The sequence below is a fragment of the Leucopleurus acutus genome (genome assembly GCF_964270905.1).
Source record: "Leucopleurus acutus genome assembly, chromosome: 5".
In the NCBI taxonomy this organism is placed as follows: Eukaryota; Metazoa; Chordata; class Mammalia; order Artiodactyla; family Delphinidae; genus Leucopleurus; species Leucopleurus acutus.
Window position 1 is genome coordinate 72,027,136 of NC_139147.1, and position 18,155 is coordinate 72,045,290.

Sequence of the window (18,155 nt, forward strand, 5' to 3'; positions counted from 1 at the left end):
TATCTCTAGGACACAGAAGTATGACAGGTGCAAGGAAATGTGAAAGGTATGTCTTTGGTACAGACGGAGAAAAGAGCCTTTTTTTTTTTAAAGGATGGCCACCAGCGATTCCTGGTTTAACAAAGCATGGATTTCTTAACTCTAAATGCTCTGTATATTTCAGAGACCACTCCTCCAGGATGAGAGCTATGAAAATTGTAGAGTAAGTGTACTTGTATCTTTTAAATGTCTTTCCTCTTCCTTTTTCAATTCATTTCCCCTCCCTCTTTCAGAGTCTTAGCACCTTAAGCTTGCTCAGAGTCCCCAACTACTAAAACCCCACCCAGGCTTCTCCTTCCCCCAAGGAAAAACTTATTATTGTCTCATTTAGCAAAAAGTGTCTAGCAACTAACTATTACAGAAAAGTTCTGAATATTTGATGTTTCATGTTTAGATGTTGGCTTGTGCTACACCTCCAATCGCCTACAAGGATATCTGCATTTTTCTTAGGTAACATAATTTGCACGAATAAATTAATTTCTTGATAATGATGAAATTTTAGATATCAGCCAGAAATTGGAGATAGAGGAACTTCAATGATCAACTGCCATCTCTGCCCAAGACGTGGTACAGTGAAAGGTGGAAAAAAGATCCTTAGAGCAGAAGCAGAAAACAAAACAAAATACTAGACAGAATGAGGACTTTCTACTCTGCCTCACTGCCTCTAATAAGCCCTCCAGAATACATGTTTATCTAAACAATCGCAATTGTGCCTTTCTTTCTTTCCTCTGGTTAAATTAAATTCCAAGTGGCATGTGATAAGATCGACAAGAAACCTAACCTAATTCTTAGAGACTGAAAGAAACACCCCATGAGTCATGGCTAAGTATTAGGCTGGTATGAAAAAATGTCAGAATCTAAAGTGAAAGATGACCACCACCCAGAAACTTCCTTTCATCACATATTTAATTAAAATTAAAATGTCTCTTCATCACAAATTAAAATAAAATGAAAGGAGGGTACTGTATATTTAACAAGCTTTTCCAGTAATGATGATCAGAGATTTTCTTCATTATTTTTATTAATTATTCTTTTGAAATATCCAGAGGTCAGATTTACTACTCCCATCTCAATGGTCTGAGAGGCCTGCTAAGAATGCCTAATCAGTTCAGTTAATGACTGTTTCTAATTTGCATACAACAGGACTTGGCTGCAAATATCTGTTAAATTCTCAGAGTAGGTAGACAAAATCCATTATGAGAAATATAATCAGCAATCTGGTGTCAGGTAGCTCAAGGTCAGGCAGTCAATAATATTGAGTATTTATTGTACACAAGGTATTATAACATAATTTTAAAAGTAAAAGTTATTTTCTCAAGAAGCCTTCAATCAAGGTGAGGAAACCACATGTTTATGATAAAAAATGCTCCTTAGGATTGCAAAACCATTGGGGGAAAGTTTGTTTAGGAACAGTTTCAAAGTAAATATCTCCCTATCAATGACTTATTAATTACAAAGTAAAAAGAGTTACCTTCAAAGTGAAAAAAATCTGAATTGGGATTGACATATATACACCAATATGTATAAAATGGATAACTAATAAGAACCTGCTGTATAAAATAAATAAATAAAATTTTTAAATGTACACTATTAATAATGTAAAAAAAAAAGTGAAAAAAATCTCTCAGCTAAGTAATTGAAGCTAATTAACATCACCAATAATGCCTCCTGATGTGAGGCACTGAGGATACATCATCTGCCAAAAATGCATAACCTGTATGGCTTTATGAGGAACAATCAGACAAACCTCAACTAAAGGACATTCTACAAAACAACAAGGCTGTATTCTTCAAAAAAATGTCTATCATGAGAAACAATGAAAGGCTGAGGGACTGTTCCAGGTTAAAAGAGACCAAAGAAATGACAACTAAATGTAATGCATAATTCTAGATTGGGGGAGAAACTGTTATAAAGGATAGTTATTAGGACAATCAGTAAAATTAAAATATGGATTCTGTATCAGATAATAATATATATCAATGTTAAAATAAACTTCCTTAAGTTGATCATTATACTGTTATGTAAAAGACTGTCATTGTTTTTTTTTTGTTTTTTTTTTTTTGTTTTTTTGTTTTACAAAAGTTTATTCTTAAATGTACAATAGGTTCCAAGACAACACTTCATTCTAGCTATAGGTGGCAACAGATGTTATGGCAGGGAATCCAGATGTTTAAGCCAGATGTTTAAACAGGAATGGAACTAAGGATCATCATTGCCTCAGGCACAAGGAACAGCTTACTTTTTGCCAGATTTCTTAATTCCACCTGTGGCCAGGGGGCCTTTCCCCGAGGCCTTCGCTTTTAGCTCCTCAAATTTCTTTTGCTCCTCCTTCTGTTTCTGCTTGAATGCCTTATCTTCCTCGTCCATCTCCTTGGCTTGCTTCTTGGACTGCTTCAGGGGCTTCTTGCCACCTTCGCAGCCCAACATGGCACCTGCCACCCCTTCCCCAGACCCTGCCACCGGATGCCTGTCATTGTTTTTTTACGCTGAAGTATCTAGGGATGAAGGGTTATGATCTCTGCAACTTAACCTCAGCAAAAAAAAAAAAAAAAGAAAGAAAAATGTGTATATTATATTACATATAAAAAGGTAAAACAATATGGCAAAATGTTATCAATGTATGAAGCTAAGTCAGGAACAAAGGAGTTCATTTTAATATTCTTGCAACTTTTCTAAAGGCTTTACATTTTTTTTTTAAGTAAAAAGTTTACTTTTAAAAATGTTCAAGGGCTTCCCTGGTGGCGCAGTGGTTGAGAGTACGCCTGCTGATGCAAGGGACACGGGTTCGTGCCCCGGTCCGGGAAGATCCCACATGCCGCGGAGCGGCTGGGCCCGTGAGCCATGGCCGCTGAGCCTGCGTGTCTGGAGCCTGTGCTCCGCAACGGGAGAGGCCACAACAGTGAGAGGCCCACGTATCACAAAAGAAAAAAAAATAGTTCAATAAACATTTTCTACACAGATAGGCCCTCATCTAAGGTTGTCTTTTGGGGTCTCCAGAAACAGATTTCCTCTCCTTCCTAAATCTTTGAATCAGTGTAGATGATACATATATTCCAAGAAGTATGTTTGAGGAATCTAAATGTGTTGGAAGAAAGTAAGATAATAACAGCAAATTCATAATAATGACTTTTTTTTTCAATATTACCAGTGCCAGGCACTGTGCTAGGTACTTTATATACATTATTCTCATTTAACCCATATAACCTGAGAAGCAGGTATTTTTAGTCCCAATTTACAAGTGAGAAAACTAAGGTTCAGGGAGGTTAAGCAACCTATCCAGAGATCACACAGCTAGTAAATGAGAAAGCCAGAATACTGTCTCCCAGAAATTCACAGATTTTTTAAAGAAGCTGTCTCATCATTACTGCTGCTTCCCTCAATCAAGAACATTTTTTCCACGGCATGGGTTCCTGAAGTTTTTGTAAACTTAAGTCAGACCAGCCTACCTGAACAGTGGAATAAAAGGTCACAGTCACTTAAAGGTAAACAAGGTCCCAGCACCAATCAAATAGAACTGACATGGCTATTGGCCTGATTCCAAAGCTGCCTGATTTGTCAGCTGTACAGATCTTTCCTACTGGAAAAGTTTTGCTAGGATTTCCTGATAAGCTTTCAACGTAAGCAAAAAAGAATTAATTCTCTGCTCATCTCTCTTCTGACATTACAAATAGGTGGTGCTTAAGTCACCTGTACTTTTCATTCATGATACAAAATAGAGTTTTAAGGATGCCAAAATAAAAAGGGAATAAATGTCATGTCATATTCTCACCAGTTACTTTCCATGACTTCAAGTTAAAATTCCTTAAAGTTTAATAGAAAAATACTTAACACATCCAAAGACATGTTTATAGGAACTTCTCAGAAGTCTTTGCTCTGTATGTGTGTCGGTGTGTGGGGGGGATTATGTGCTATAATATTTTTACAGCTCTACTGAATGAACTATAATTAACATACAATAAACCATATATTTAAAAGTGTATAATTTAATGAGTGTTAACATTATATACCTGTGAAATCATCAAAATTAAAAAACATATCCCTCACTCTCAAGTTTCCTCATACCACTTTATAATCCATCTCTCCCTCCCTACTCTGACTTTGCTTTGCTTTTTTGTTTTGTTTACATTGTGGTAAAATATACATAACATAAATTCTACTTTGCTTTTTAACTGTTTAATTCTTGAAGTACTGAACCATCTTGCATAATTCAACTTAACCAGCCAAATACATGGTAGATATCATCATACTAGAAAGAAGCAAAGGTGCTAAATACTGCCCTTGTGGTTTTAAAGATATTTTAAAGTCAAATTGATATCTGGAGTCACTAGATATTGTGACACTGGATCTAGATTAAAAAAATTCATACAAAAAATATAAAATATCACAATGAGAACTCAAGGGAGGAGAAAGGAGGTATCTGACTACCTATTTAAAGCTAATGTAAAATTCATGAACAAAGAATCAAGTCAACCATTAGTATTAGTACTGACACATTGCAAAGCCCATTGGTAAATAATAGTAATACTAACATATTTTACCTGAATTTCAGTTGAGTACATACATTCTTCAACAAAATCTCTCCTTCTGTCTTATATAAATACCTCTAACCAAATGTCTAAGGCAGTGTTTCTCAATATTTTTTATCCATGCTCCATTTTGAGAAAAGTAAAAATCTTTAACCTCACTCCGTTAGCATACTGTAGTGATTAAATAGAGGTCAGCCCCTAAATCATATTACCTAAATATGAATCCCATTTCTACCACTAAGTAGCCATGAAATTTTGGACAAATTCCTTTATCTCTCCAAGTCTTAGTTTCATCATCTAACAAATGTGGTTTAAATGGAATAATCCATGTAAAGCCTTACTTAGCTCAGAGTCTGGCACACAGTATGTGCTTGTAAACATTAGCTACTATTATTATTTCATAGTAGTAGTAGTTGCCATCATCTGCCTTAAAGTCTATCTTCCGTGTATCCCCTATAGCCAAGAAGATTTTGTCAAGTTTTCACCCATGATTACTACTATAAAAAATGTACTTTTAATGTAAAAGTATGATAAAACATGAAGTATGCTCCATCTCCCCATCTTATCCTTACCCCATTTGAGAATCACTGCTGTGGAACTTCCCTGCTGGTCCAGTGGTGAAGAATCCGCCTTCCAATACAGCGCGTCACAACGAGCTCCTGTGCCTCAACTAGAGAGCCTGTGTGCTGCAAAGTACAGAGCCCACTCGCTCTGGAGCCTGCGCGCCACAACCAGAGAAGAGAAAACCCGCACGCCACAACTAGAGTGAAGCCGGCGCACCGCAGATCCCGCCTGCCTCAACGAAGATTCCGCAAGCCGCAACTAAGACCCGACGCAGCCAAAAGTAAAATAAATAAATAATAAACAAATCTTTTTAAAAATAATTTAACAATTGAACATCCTTGCCCAACAGACACTAATTCAAAAAAAAATTACGATTGTAGCAAGAACTCTTCTAAAGTCTGATGTTCAGCTATGATGAAGAAACACCACTATTACTACTACTACTACTACTACTACTACTACTACTACTACTACTACTACTACTACTACTACTACTACTACTACTGTCAGCATTTATATAACACCTGTATGTCTAAAAACTTTAAAAATATTAAAACTCTTGGGGCTTCCCTGGTGGTGCAGTGGTTAAGAATCTGCCTGCCAATGCAGGGGACATGGGTTCGAGCCCTGGTTCGGCAAGATCCCACATGCCACGGAGCAACTAAGCCCGTGCGCCACAACTACTGAGCCTGCGCTCTAGAGCCCGGAAGCCACAACTACTGAGCCCGCATGCCACAACTACTGAAGCCCGTGCACCTAGAGCCTGTGCTCCGCAACAAGAGAAGCCGCTGCAATGAGAAGCCCGCGCACCGCAACGAAGAGTAGCCCCCGCTCACCGTAACTAGAGAAAGCCCGCGCATGGCAATGAAGACCCAATGAAGCCAAAAATAAATAAATTAAATAAATTTTAAAAACACAAAAAACTCTCTTAACATTCACAACCCTTTGACATAGACGTATTATTTTTATCACTATTGAAACTGAGGCACAGAAAATAAGATCACACAGCTAGTAAGTGGCGAAGCTAGGAATCAAATTCAGTCAGCCTGGCTGCAGACTACACACCCTTAACTACTGTGGTATACAACAAAATGCGACACTGTACTATACAAGAAGGTACCTAATAACTATCTCTAAATATTTGAATGCCTGTTATGTTGGATGGGGCAGACACTTATTCTGTGAAAGTCCAGATAATAGAAAATGAATCACTTGTTGGAAGATGCAGAGACACAAACTTTAACATAATAAAAACCTTCTTAGGAACGAAGAGTTATCTGAAAAGGGGCTGAGTTACCTCGGGGGCATTTCATTTTGGCATACCAGGACATTCAAGGAGAGGCTGTGTAGAAATACCTTCATTCATTTTATTAGTCATAATCCTGTAAAGTCCATCATGGTTGATCTTTTTGTTTGTTCTAATCTTAAAATAATTTCAAATCATGACTGCCATCTATCACACTAGCATTCACAATGTTATGTAACCTATAAACTTGAAAAGCATGTTTTTTATGTTTCCATCCATGTTAGTGCTGAAAGTATTGATCAGGATAGATATATGTCACCATACACCAATGTGACATACCACTGGACCCCTCTCTCCTCATTGAGATCCACTCTTAATACTCTAGGTTAGTACAATATAAAACACAGGAGAGTTTATCTTTAGAAAACAGGATAGAAAAATATATTTAGAATTCTTAATGATTAGGGTATTCAATCAGATGTAAATCCATTTCATTGTACTATCACATAATCCACATTTCTCTATCACAGTCCCAAAGATTATGATAATAGTGATGATAAAAATTATAGCTAACACTTACAGAGTACTTCCTTTGTGCCAGAAAGTTATAAACCTTTTGCATATATTAAATAACTTAATTCTCACAACAGTCTTATGCGGTAGATAATATTATTTGCTCTATTTTGCAGATGAGGAAACTGAGGCACAGCTGGGTTAAATGACTTGACTGAGGTCACACACCTAGGACAGGGCAAAACCAGGATTTGAACCAAGGCATTCTGGCTCTAGGATCTGTGTACTTAACAACAACACTGCCTAGTATTTATTTACTTATTATGTGCTGCCTAGTATATAAAATGGTCATACATGAATTTAAACAAAACCACTTACTGCTCTCTGGTCATGCACTACACTGTGCCAAACAGGAATTTAATTTCATCTTTCACAAAGACTGGGCTCTTTCTCACTGGGCATATCGCTGACAGACTACTTAGGAATTCCAAGGGGCTTATTTTGGTTTGGGCCAGAGTAGAAGAGTAGAGGGTGCAATAGACCAGGAATCATATCATATAAACGGGGACTTCATTCTAGCTCCTCCCAGGGAATTCCCTGGCAGTCCAGTGGTTAGGACTCACGCTTCCACTGCAGGGGGCATGGGTTCAATCCCTGGTCGGGGAACTAAGATCCCACAAGCCTCTCAGCCTGGACAAAAAAAAAAAAAAAAAAAAAATCTAGCTCCACCTAGTACCTTAACTCTAAGTTATAGTGAGTGCAAATGAGAGATTAGAAAACAAACTCCCTGATGTTGCTTCTTTCCACCGTTCAATTCTCCTGCTCTGAGTAGAGCCCATTTTCATTCGGAGACTCAGTATCATTCGGTCTGTGTGATCTTCACCCTTAGCCATACCGTCAGATGCCACGTGCCTAACCTGAACCAATCAGCACATCACTCTCTCAGGCCACAGACTGGGGGAGGAGGGAGGTGGGAAGGGCAGTGATTGGTGACCTAAGATAGTCCAATCAGAGTGAATCTCAGGACTCACCAGATAGGAATTCTTGGACAAAGATTATCACTTCTTTCTTTGTGAGTTCAAGCCTGGAGACCTGACTCTAGGAACCATCCTATAACAATCTAGTGGTCATCCTATAACCAGGAAGAGAGTCTTTCTCAAAATAGTCACACAGAGAAAGCAATGCTGATGATGGAGAGAAGCCAGATCCTGAACTGCCTAATTGTGTCAACCAATACATCCCCCTTTTTGCTTAAGCTCAGTTAAGCTTGGTTTTTATCACTTAGAACCACAAAATCATAATTAATGCATTCAATACTTGGCAATGAGCCCTAGCACAAAGTAGGTGCTCAATAACTATTTGAATAAATGTAATAAGTGGAAAAACTCCTTTGAAATTTTGAAAAGCACTACTTACGTTAGTATTTTGTTTTGATGGAAAGAGGTCAAGTACTTGTCAATTTATAAGTGTATCAAAGATGGCAAAACAAAGCTCTCATCCTGTCAAAAGTATTTTTTCTTATCTGCTTACAGTTCTTCTATTTTCCAAAGATGACTTTTGTGTCATATATTGTATTTTATACTATACTCTTTTTTAAATTTTATTTATTTATTTATTGGCTGTGTTGGGTCTTCGTTGCTGTGCGTGGGCTTTCTCTTTGATGCGGTGCGCGGGCTTCTCTTTGCGGTGGCTTCTCTTTGTTGCGGAGCACAGGCTCTAGGCGTGTGGGCTTCAGTAGCTGTGGCATGCAGGCTCAGTAGTTGTGGTGCTCGGGCTTAGCTGCTCCATGACATGTTGGGTCTTCCCGGACCAGGGCTCGAACCCGTATCCCCTGCATCAGCAGGCGGATTCTTAACCACTGTGCCACCAGGGAAGCCCCTTATACTATATTTTAAACTGAACATTACACATCAGACTCAAACTGAAGTTTTAAGATCCTCTGGATTTAGAACAAACACATCTAATACTTTTTGTTTTATAATGCAAAACACTTCTATATCTTCTCCACTTTCTTAGGAGATGGAAAACACCAAGATCACAGTCATTCCATAATAGTGACCCTAAAAGAATTCAGAAATTATAAAGAGATTAACCCTCACACCTTTCCTCTAGAACTATTACTAATTTTTAAACTTTGACTTTATAGGTCTCTCAAGTTTTTCATTTTTCACTGGCTCTCTTAGACCACCCCCATGTTCCTCACATCTACTACCTTATACACTATGAAAGTATATATAAAAATTTAATAATTAGTGCCTAAACTGATGAAAAAAATTACCCCCAGCTTCCCTAAAGTTCCAATAGATGTCTGCTAGGACACATCAAATTTGCTACTGAGAAAAGGTATGTGGGAGGATGAGGGCATACTGAGGGTTGCAAATATATGTTGGCTTTTTAGTTCATTACACTGAGACTTAGCTTGATCTAAAATCACACCACCTTTACAATACTCACAATTGCCCAGTAACCACTGAATACCTCCAACAATGAGGAACAATACTTCCCAACTCTCCATTTATGATAACTGCCCATTTGCAACCAACCAATACTAGTCAAGTAAAAGTGAGTGATGACGCTGGAAAAGGAGACTTTAAATATCTACATTCCAGAGGGAACACACACACACACACACACCAACACAGGCTGCCTTAATATCTGTTTGTCCAGTGGGTAATAGGGTTGGGAAAAGATGACACCTCCTCAGAGCCAATACAGTACAAGATCAAAATGGGGCTGGGGAGCAGGAGATTGCCCAATGATTTGCAGGTGGAGCCTGGCTTCCAGCCACAGCACCCACATTAATTAAGCTGGGATGAGTCAAAATGAAAGCAGTTGGAGATAGAATACACAGCCTCACTTATGAGCCCATTAGGGTGGGCCAAAACTTCCTATTTCCTTAGCAGTTTATCCTCCCCAAGTTTCTGTCAAAAGAAGCTATAACAAAAGAGAAGAAGGGAGCTGGCAGCCAGAATGCAGCACTTGTAAGGCCTGATCTTTCCAACACTGCTACATATTCAGTCCCGAGATAAGTCACCTTATCTTAGTCAAATTCTCCATTCAAGCACAGATTCTAAATATGGACATAAATACCCACACCACCACCATCACTACCATAACCCAACCCTGCCTATTAAGTGCCTTAATGTCTCCAAATTGCTTTCAAGATACAGAATGTGGTATCTGTTCCTGTGATTTTTACCCAGATTCACAAAATCTGGCTCCATTTCTGCTGACTAACCTCCCAGCATACACTGCTTGCCTTGTTCTTTAATGTTCCAATAGATACCTGCTTGGATGGATTAACTTTGCTATTAAGGAAGTACACAGAAGTAGAAATGTGTGTCAGCAGGGAGGGGTGGCAGGGAGGAGATACTGAGGATAAAACTAATCAAGTTTCTTTCCAACGTGAATATCTTGAAGGAGACAAAATCTGGGCGCTGGTATGCATATGCTTCTGTTTTAAAGATGAAGGTCTCCAACAAGTGCAGTTTTAGAAACTCCCACCCAATCCTCTCTATTCTACTTCCTTATTGTCAGTAGATTTAGTAAGCACCCCAGGGTGAAAGAGGAGGTAGACTCTGCTTCCTAAGCTATGCAACAACCTAAATAGTAGAAGTTGCAATAATGTATACTCTTAAAACTAATTCAAATTTGACTGATTACTACAGGGAACTATCTGTGAAAAGAGGAAACATGAATTTTTCCTTTGCATTCTATTCCTGCTTCCCCTGTCTCTGGGCCTACAATTATCTTCCTCAGTAAAACCCTACGCTCAGTAATTTTCTACTGGCATACCAATGTCCAGTTCCAAAGCTGAGTAAGCAAGCATACTTTGTACTTGGGATCTTTATCGGCTTCTACCTTTGTGGAGCTTAATAAAGTAGTGCTCTAAGAGGCAAGCTCTGTGAACTCCTAGGTTAAAGTGAATCAAATACTGTTGGCATTAATCATGTCATCTGCTGTACAATCAGGCCTTCCCACAGATAACAGTGCAGTCACATCACCCCTTGTGTAAAGACCTTTGAAGCTTGAGGGAGGATATGTCTAACCCATAGTGGGGAGGAGGGACTGGATTCAAGAACCAGCAGAACTCCTAGAGCAGCTCACAAGCCAAATATGGCCCACTGCCTGTTTTTGTAATTAAGGTTTTACTGGAACACAGCCACGCTCATTCAGTGATGAATGAATGAAAAGTGGTCTATGGACACTTTTGTGCTACAACTGCAGAGTTGAGTAGTTGCAACAGAGACTGTATGACCTGCAAAGCTGAATATTTACTATCTGGCCCTTTACCTAAAAAGTTTGCCAACTCTATTCTAGATGAAAACAGGATCAGTTTTATCAATAATTTGGTAGTGAATTCTGCCTAGATTATGCAAACAGTTCCAAAGTGGAGGACAGCGCTAGGAATAGAATTATTTCAAGAAACTGTACCATAACTTTCTGATACAGGATTTCTACAGTTTATGTCACTAACCTGTATATATCACCACACTGTATAGAATAAGTCAAAAGAATGCCTGATTTGGGAAGTTCTAAATGTAAAAGTGTTTTCACAACATGATCTGCACAGATGATTAGTTTTAAATCAGAGCTCAATGTTATTCCTCAATATTTGGGACCTGTAAATTGCCACATCTAAGATCTTAGCTCTGAACTTGATCTCTTCCCTCTAATATCTCCAGAGAAACCCTTATTCAACAAACACTGAGTGGGCACTTACTCTGTGCCAGACCCTGGGTTAGTCCTGGACCAAAATAAAGTTTCTTCTTGGGCCTGACCACACAGTAGGATATTTCAGGAAAGAGATTATCCTAAAAACCACAAGGGACACTTGTAATATCTCTTACAGTTGAATGATTTTGCTCTGCCACTATTCTACTAGAAGAATCAGTGAGTAAACCCTGTGTTTAGATTTTGCTCTTCCTAGAGTGGGTTATGGAACTTATATCTCTAAGGCAGGGTCTACGACAGATTCAGGGAGTCTTGGATTTGGACCAAAAAAATTATATCTTTATTTTCACTAGCCTCTGGCAAATTCAGCATTCCTTCAATTATGAACATAAGCCACAATAGTAATAGTACACTTAGTAGAACAGACTTTGTCACCAATAGAAATCATAGATATTTTCATATAATATCACACTCATTACAAATATCTTGAAATACTGTTTAAACACACGATCATTTAAAAATTATCATAGCTATTAGACCCACTGATAGACAGTAAACTTTATTTACTATGTTAATAAAAACTACATGTGCTATATCACACATTTTAAAAATATTTTTATAACTATATTTCAACACAATTTGTTTCCTTTATAATTCTATGTATTTTTTTGCAATAAAAACATTATCCCAAAAAAGGAGTCAACAAGGTTTCACCATACTGACAAAGAGGTCCACGGCACAAAAAAGATTAAGACCTAGGGGCCAAAAAATAAACAAATAAACGTAAATCACATCTGAGGTAATTCTACGTAGATAAAAAAACTACCGTTTTCTGTTAAGTGCCATACACTCATTTTGTTCTCTAATATAAAGCAAAGACTATAATTTTTTTTTTTTTTTTTTTTTTTTTTAGCGGTACGCAGGCCTCTCACTGTTGCGGCCTCTCCTGCTGCGGAGCACAGGCTCCGGACGCGCAGGCTCATGGGCCCAGCTGCTCTGCGGCATGTGGGATCTTCCCGGAACGGGGCACGAACCCGTGTCCCCTGCATCGGCAGGCGGACTCCCAACCACTGTGCCACCAAGGAAGCCCTATAAGTCATCATTTTTAGCAGCCCTCACTTCAAACTGGTTTGCAAATAGTTGTGAATGTGATATATAACAGCCTAGCAGATCCATGGGTTCCGCTGCCAATCATTCTAGTCCAAACATAGAAAACTTCAAACTAACGTAACTTTCAACAAGAGAGTTACCAAAACAAAGGGAGAAAAAAGACAACAAACAAACAAAAAACCAAAACACAACCCTGCTATATATCTATCTACTTATCTGGTTTGCAAACAGTAAAACACAGTCAATACAATTATTTATATTAATGAGATAATGTATGTAAACGAACCAAACACAGTGCCAAATATATACTAGAGACTCACTCTTTTTTTTTTCTTCTGGAATGGTGCCCTGGCATATACTGCAAAATAACGTATGTAAAAATGTATATTCCCTAAATTTACTGACTGAATTATAGAGGAAGGGAGTTAGAATTTAAATTTTGCCACAAATCATTCATAAACAATTGACAAAACAAATCATACTTCATACACGTGTCCAGGTACCCATTTGACAGGAATATTGTGAAAAGGGAACTTCAGGACTAGAAACAGAAAGGTTTATGCTTAGGAAAGAGAAAGTGCTAGAAGTTACCCTCTGGGTATATAAGCAGGAGGGCTGAGCCCTGCTCTTACACTCTCCTTCCTATTGTTTTCTTTTCTTTCTTTTTTTGTCTTTTAATTGGGGTATAGCTGTTTTACAATGCTGTGTTAGTTTCTACTGTACAGAGAAGTGAAGTAGAGCTCCCTGTGCTATACAGTAGGTTCTCATTAGTTATCTATTTTATACATATTAGTGTATATATATGTCAATCCCAATCTCCCAATTCATCCCAGCCCCCCCTTTACCCCCCTTGGTGGAAGTCCATACGTTTGTTCTCTACATCTGTGTCTCTATTTCTGCCTATTGTTTTCTAATGTGACTTATGTACTGATAACATAGGTAAAAGATGTAGAAGCAGCCACAATGTTGAGTAAAAAGGAACTCTCACAGTTCAGTGATGATTGGGAAGTACTCTGATTTCAGGGTTTCTCTAACAGAAAAAATTCCCCCCAAATCATGACTTTTAGAAAAATTTATTCTTTCCAATCTATTTTAGGGTAACACAAACGTTAGTGTAAGACAGACCTATTTCTGTTTGATTCAGTAGGAGGAATTACCTCTATTAGTAGAAAAGCCAGAAGATCTGGTTTCAGATGAGAGTTACACAAATACTTGGAAAGAAAAGCATAAGAAAATTACAATTATAACTAGATATTCTGTCCTTAACCATCATTAAAAATAATAGCAAATTATTATGCTTGCTTTTTCTATGAATATTTCATAAATTAATCCTCATGAGAGTTTATAACATGAAGAGGTTATTCAGCTCCCACAGGACAGTCATGAATGAGGTCAGGTGGTTTACAAACTCCATGAGATTGTACACTAAATTTGGTGAGTATGCATATATTTCAGATTCTTAAAGGGCCATTTAACCAGAAGAACAGTTATCTCTGCCATAGAAAATCTAAAGCAAGAGAAAGCAATAATTCTTCCCAGAGACACAGAGTAAGTCAGTGTTAACATCAGATAAAGTAACCAGGGACTTCTGAATCCAAGGCTCTATCTGACTAGATCATTCTCCTTAAGGGATCACATATCCAAAGAGGAGATTCCCCAAGAAAAATAAAACCTCACCTGTTTATGGGAGAAGAAATCATAAGCTGAGGAAGGAATAAAAGTTCCTTCTTTATCAATCAGGCCATTATACTGGTTTTCAAAGGAAGTTTGCAAAGCAGGGTAAGTCAGAAAGAATCATCTCATTCAGCAGACACAAATGACCCCAGAGGCAGTGCTGCAGTCCCCAAGTGTAAATGTCTTCCCTTCTGGGGTGAGTTACCTTTAAGCATTATATTCTGTTCTAGGAACAAATTCTTGAGTAGTTCCTTTTAGTTATGTTGAATGTAAGCCAAGTAAACATCTAATGTTCTAGAAAAAGCAATTTTTTAGCTAAACAAAGGCTATCCCTCACTATTTCCAACTCATTCCCATTCAAGAATCTTTCTGAACTCTCTTCCCCTATCACAAAATGTATGTGTGCGTAGAGGGTGGGGTGACTATTAGGTTATCAGATAAATACAGTGTCTGGTAAGTTGAAATTGCCTCAAGCTTCTTCTATTAGATATATTTTTTAAAACACTGGGTGACACAGTAAGTAGCACCTTCTACAAAGGGCTGTAAAAGAGGAGGAAGTAGTGAAACTCACTTTAGTTCATTTCATCTGCATCACTAACAGCCCTCATGAAAGGGAATCGGTAGGAAATAAAACCAGAGCTAAAACATCATTTGAATTATCCACAGCATGGTAACATTCCCAGTATGCCAACCTTGGCCTCCAGTGCACAAATCATTGAACTGGATAGCTAAAAACAGTAAAGCTTCTCCACTGTGGCATTCTAGTCAAAATTGTTGACCTTCCCAGATCATCCTGTCTTCTCCAAGATAATCATCTGTTCACCACTGATTCCTGCACCAAATTCCATTCTCAACTAGTTTCTTTTTACTAGCAATTCTCTGTACTTGCAGAATCACTAAATATCAGGATTGAAAAGGACCCTGAAGGTTGTATCTCCCTACTCCCACTTTATTTCTTGGCAGAATCTTTTCTGTCTCTATCTTCAGTTCCCTTTCTAAGCTTTGTTCCTACCCTCCTCAAAGCTTCCACGCTTCCTCAATGCCTATTCCTAGTAGTTTTTCCCATCACAAACCCCTATATCCTCACTGCCTTTATAAATACCACTGTCCCTATTTCAATATATACCTGTTGGTTCTCCCAACTGAGAACCTGAGTTTCAGTCCCCAGTCACAACTGGTCACTTCGATTCTATTTGGGAAGCCTTCTCCAGTTAAGTCAATCTGATAAAGCCTGTGCCCCCGCCCCGGATTCAGTCTTCCTAATTGCATCTTTGTACTTCCAAACAGTCCCCTAATCGTAGAATCAATGCATTTTAGCCAGAAAGAAAACTCAGAAATAATCTGGTCCAATGTTTTTCCAACTTTTTTTTACTACATTTTAAGACACACGAAATCCATTTTACATAATAATCTCACACACACATAACTGAAACACGTTTCATGAAATAATATTCTTACTCTGCGAACACACTGAAAATTTCTAGTCTTTTTTTTTTAATTTCAGGTTCCATCCACTAAATAGACTTCACAACCCAATCATAGGATGGAAGCCACAGTTTAGGAAACATTAATCTAGCCCAAACTTCCCATTCACGGAGGAAGAAACTGTAGCTCAGTGGTGAGGTGAGCCTCCCAGCCACAAGAAGGTTGTCCATAAAATTACACTCGGGTCTGTCTGATAAGTCCCAAACCAGTGTTTCCCACTAAGACCTTCTCCACCCAGTCACCACACCCCGTACCCAAACACCATGCTACAGTACCCTGTCCAGTCACTGATCACACACTCTTCTCCAACTCAGCCCCTCAAAGTTACTGCTCGTTGGTAGGAATCCCCCTGCAGCCGCCGCTTCATGTTCCCTTAGGTCAGAGTCCCGTCACAGTTACTATCCATCGATCGGTCTCCTCCGATTCGTTGGTCCTTGGTCACAGTTCCCTGCTGTCACTGCTTCATACTTCCTCGGTCATAGTCCCCTCGCAGCCTCTGCCTCGTGTTCTCCGAGGTCAGAGTCCCTCAGCATTCACTGCTGCGGGTCGCAGACCCCTCGCGAGCAGCTGCGTCTCAGTCACAGTCCCCTCGTTGTCAGTGCCCCTGGGTCACAGTAGCCTTGCAGCCCCAGCCTCACACTCCCTTCGCTGTCACTGACCCACTCTTCTTTCAGTCAGTCTCCCCGCGGTCCCAGCGCCACAGTTTCTCCTCTCAAATAGAGCCGCAAGGATAGGCACACACCGAGTCCTCACCTGCGGCTCACGCTCCCCCGGTCCCTGTCCCGTCGAATTTCTCCTGGGCGCCGCGTCACGGACAAGGGAAGTTGAGGGGGTTGCGGGGAGACGCCCGGGAAAAGCAGCTGACGGAACCGTGGGCCGGAAGTCCCGCCTACTGCCCGCCCTCTTGTCACTCCGACCACGACTTCTCCCTGAAAACCACGACCCCTGACACAGTAGTTCCGCCTCCATAGAGGCCCCGGGGACGGAGTGACTGAACCGAAATCCCCAGAGACAGAAGACAACATGGCAAAGGGTCAGTCTCCATGCGGAACTAGAGTATGCGGTGGAGATACGGATGTATCTTGTAATGAGACACGCTGTGACTTGTCACTTGTGCTCACTGTCAGTCCTTCAAGAAGCGTTAACGTGATGGCTCCCCTTTTGCCCAGCTCCGGGCTCGGTCCCTTCCAGGAGGACCTGTCAGTCTTGGTCCTTCCTACTCTACCCCAGCGCCTGGCGTGGTGCCAGGCACTCGTACCAGAACAGTCACAATGCAGATGGCCGCGACGCCTTCCACCCTTGACATCCCCTACCTCCACCCCATGGTCTGCGGCTGCTTCACACAGAGCCACCTTTTCCCTACTTGGTGATGTAAAGAGAATTCCAACCAAGTCCTGTGAAAAGCCCTCTTCCTGTTATTTCTAACCCAGGTTGGCTCAACAAAAGGTGATCCCTAGGCATAAACTGGGGGCTAGCTGAACAGGAACGGATTCAAGGGAGGCCACTGGTAGGAAATCACATGGCAGGGTGTCTGGTGAAGAGAAACTTTTTCCTTTGCTAGAATGAAACTTTGGAGGGGTCCCTTTTGATTCTATAGATGTAAGGCAAGTAAATACCCAATGTTATGGAAGAAGTATGTAAAAGAACTTTTTACATGCTTGACTTGAAAGTGGCTGAGAAGAAATAGGGTGGGTAAAGTTAAGCATCTGCTAAGGAGCCTCCAGGCGAAAAAAAGGATTGTAACCATTCCCTTTCCGGTTTCAAACAGTTATTTGAATAGGGCAGATAGATTAAGGTGCTGCAGATAAGGACAGCTAGCTGGAGAAGACACCAGGGACTCTAAGGGGAAAATTACTACAAAGATAGTGGGAATTGGGATAGTAACCAACATAATCTCCGAGAGTCTTAAGGGAGAGCTAATTTCATATACAGGCTGGAAACTCTCAGACCCTGACACTAGGCAAACCCTGGAGAAAACAAATACATGTTTAAACTAACAAGCTGTGGAAAGTGTAGAGTGGCAAGAGCTGAGCAAAAACACTGGGTGAAAGATAAAAGCAGTAATTCAAAATGTAGGAAAAGCAGTGGGGCTAATGGCAGACTCCGGGAGGGTTCACGCCAACAAGTACTTCCCAGAACTTCTGCTCCCAGTGTCCTTGTCCCCACGGTGAGCCACAGCCACCTCCTGCCTCTGCAGGAGACCCTCCAGCACTAGCAGGTTTCCAAAACTTGACTCCGTGGCTTAGAAAGATCAGTTCCTCTGCGTGGTCAGTGAACGGATGGATGCCAGTTTGCATTTCCAGGAATGATATTCACGTTCAGAG

At 39.8% G+C, this 18,155-nt stretch overlaps 2 protein-coding genes across 2 annotated transcripts in view; both read right to left on the reverse strand.

The window, feature by feature from the left end:
* Positions 1-16,678, reverse strand: part of PCYT1A (phosphate cytidylyltransferase 1A, choline) — a 44,315-nt gene extending 27,637 nt beyond the window's left edge. Inside the window, exon 1 of the mRNA XM_082840145.1 lies at positions 16,585-16,678. The gene's annotated coding sequence lies outside the window, so the exon portion shown is untranslated. The remainder of the gene's footprint in view (positions 1-16,584) is intronic.
* Positions 1,370-2,466, reverse strand: LOC309961959 (translation machinery-associated protein 7-like; the record flags this gene model as incomplete). The annotated part of the gene is made up of 1 exon (XM_082839475.1): positions 1,370-2,466. One exon carries the CDS (start codon positions 2,464-2,466, stop codon positions 2,275-2,277), a length of 192 nt encoding a protein of 63 aa, XP_082695601.1. The 3' UTR covers positions 1,370-2,274.
* Positions 16,679-18,155: the final 1,477 nt, after the last annotated feature.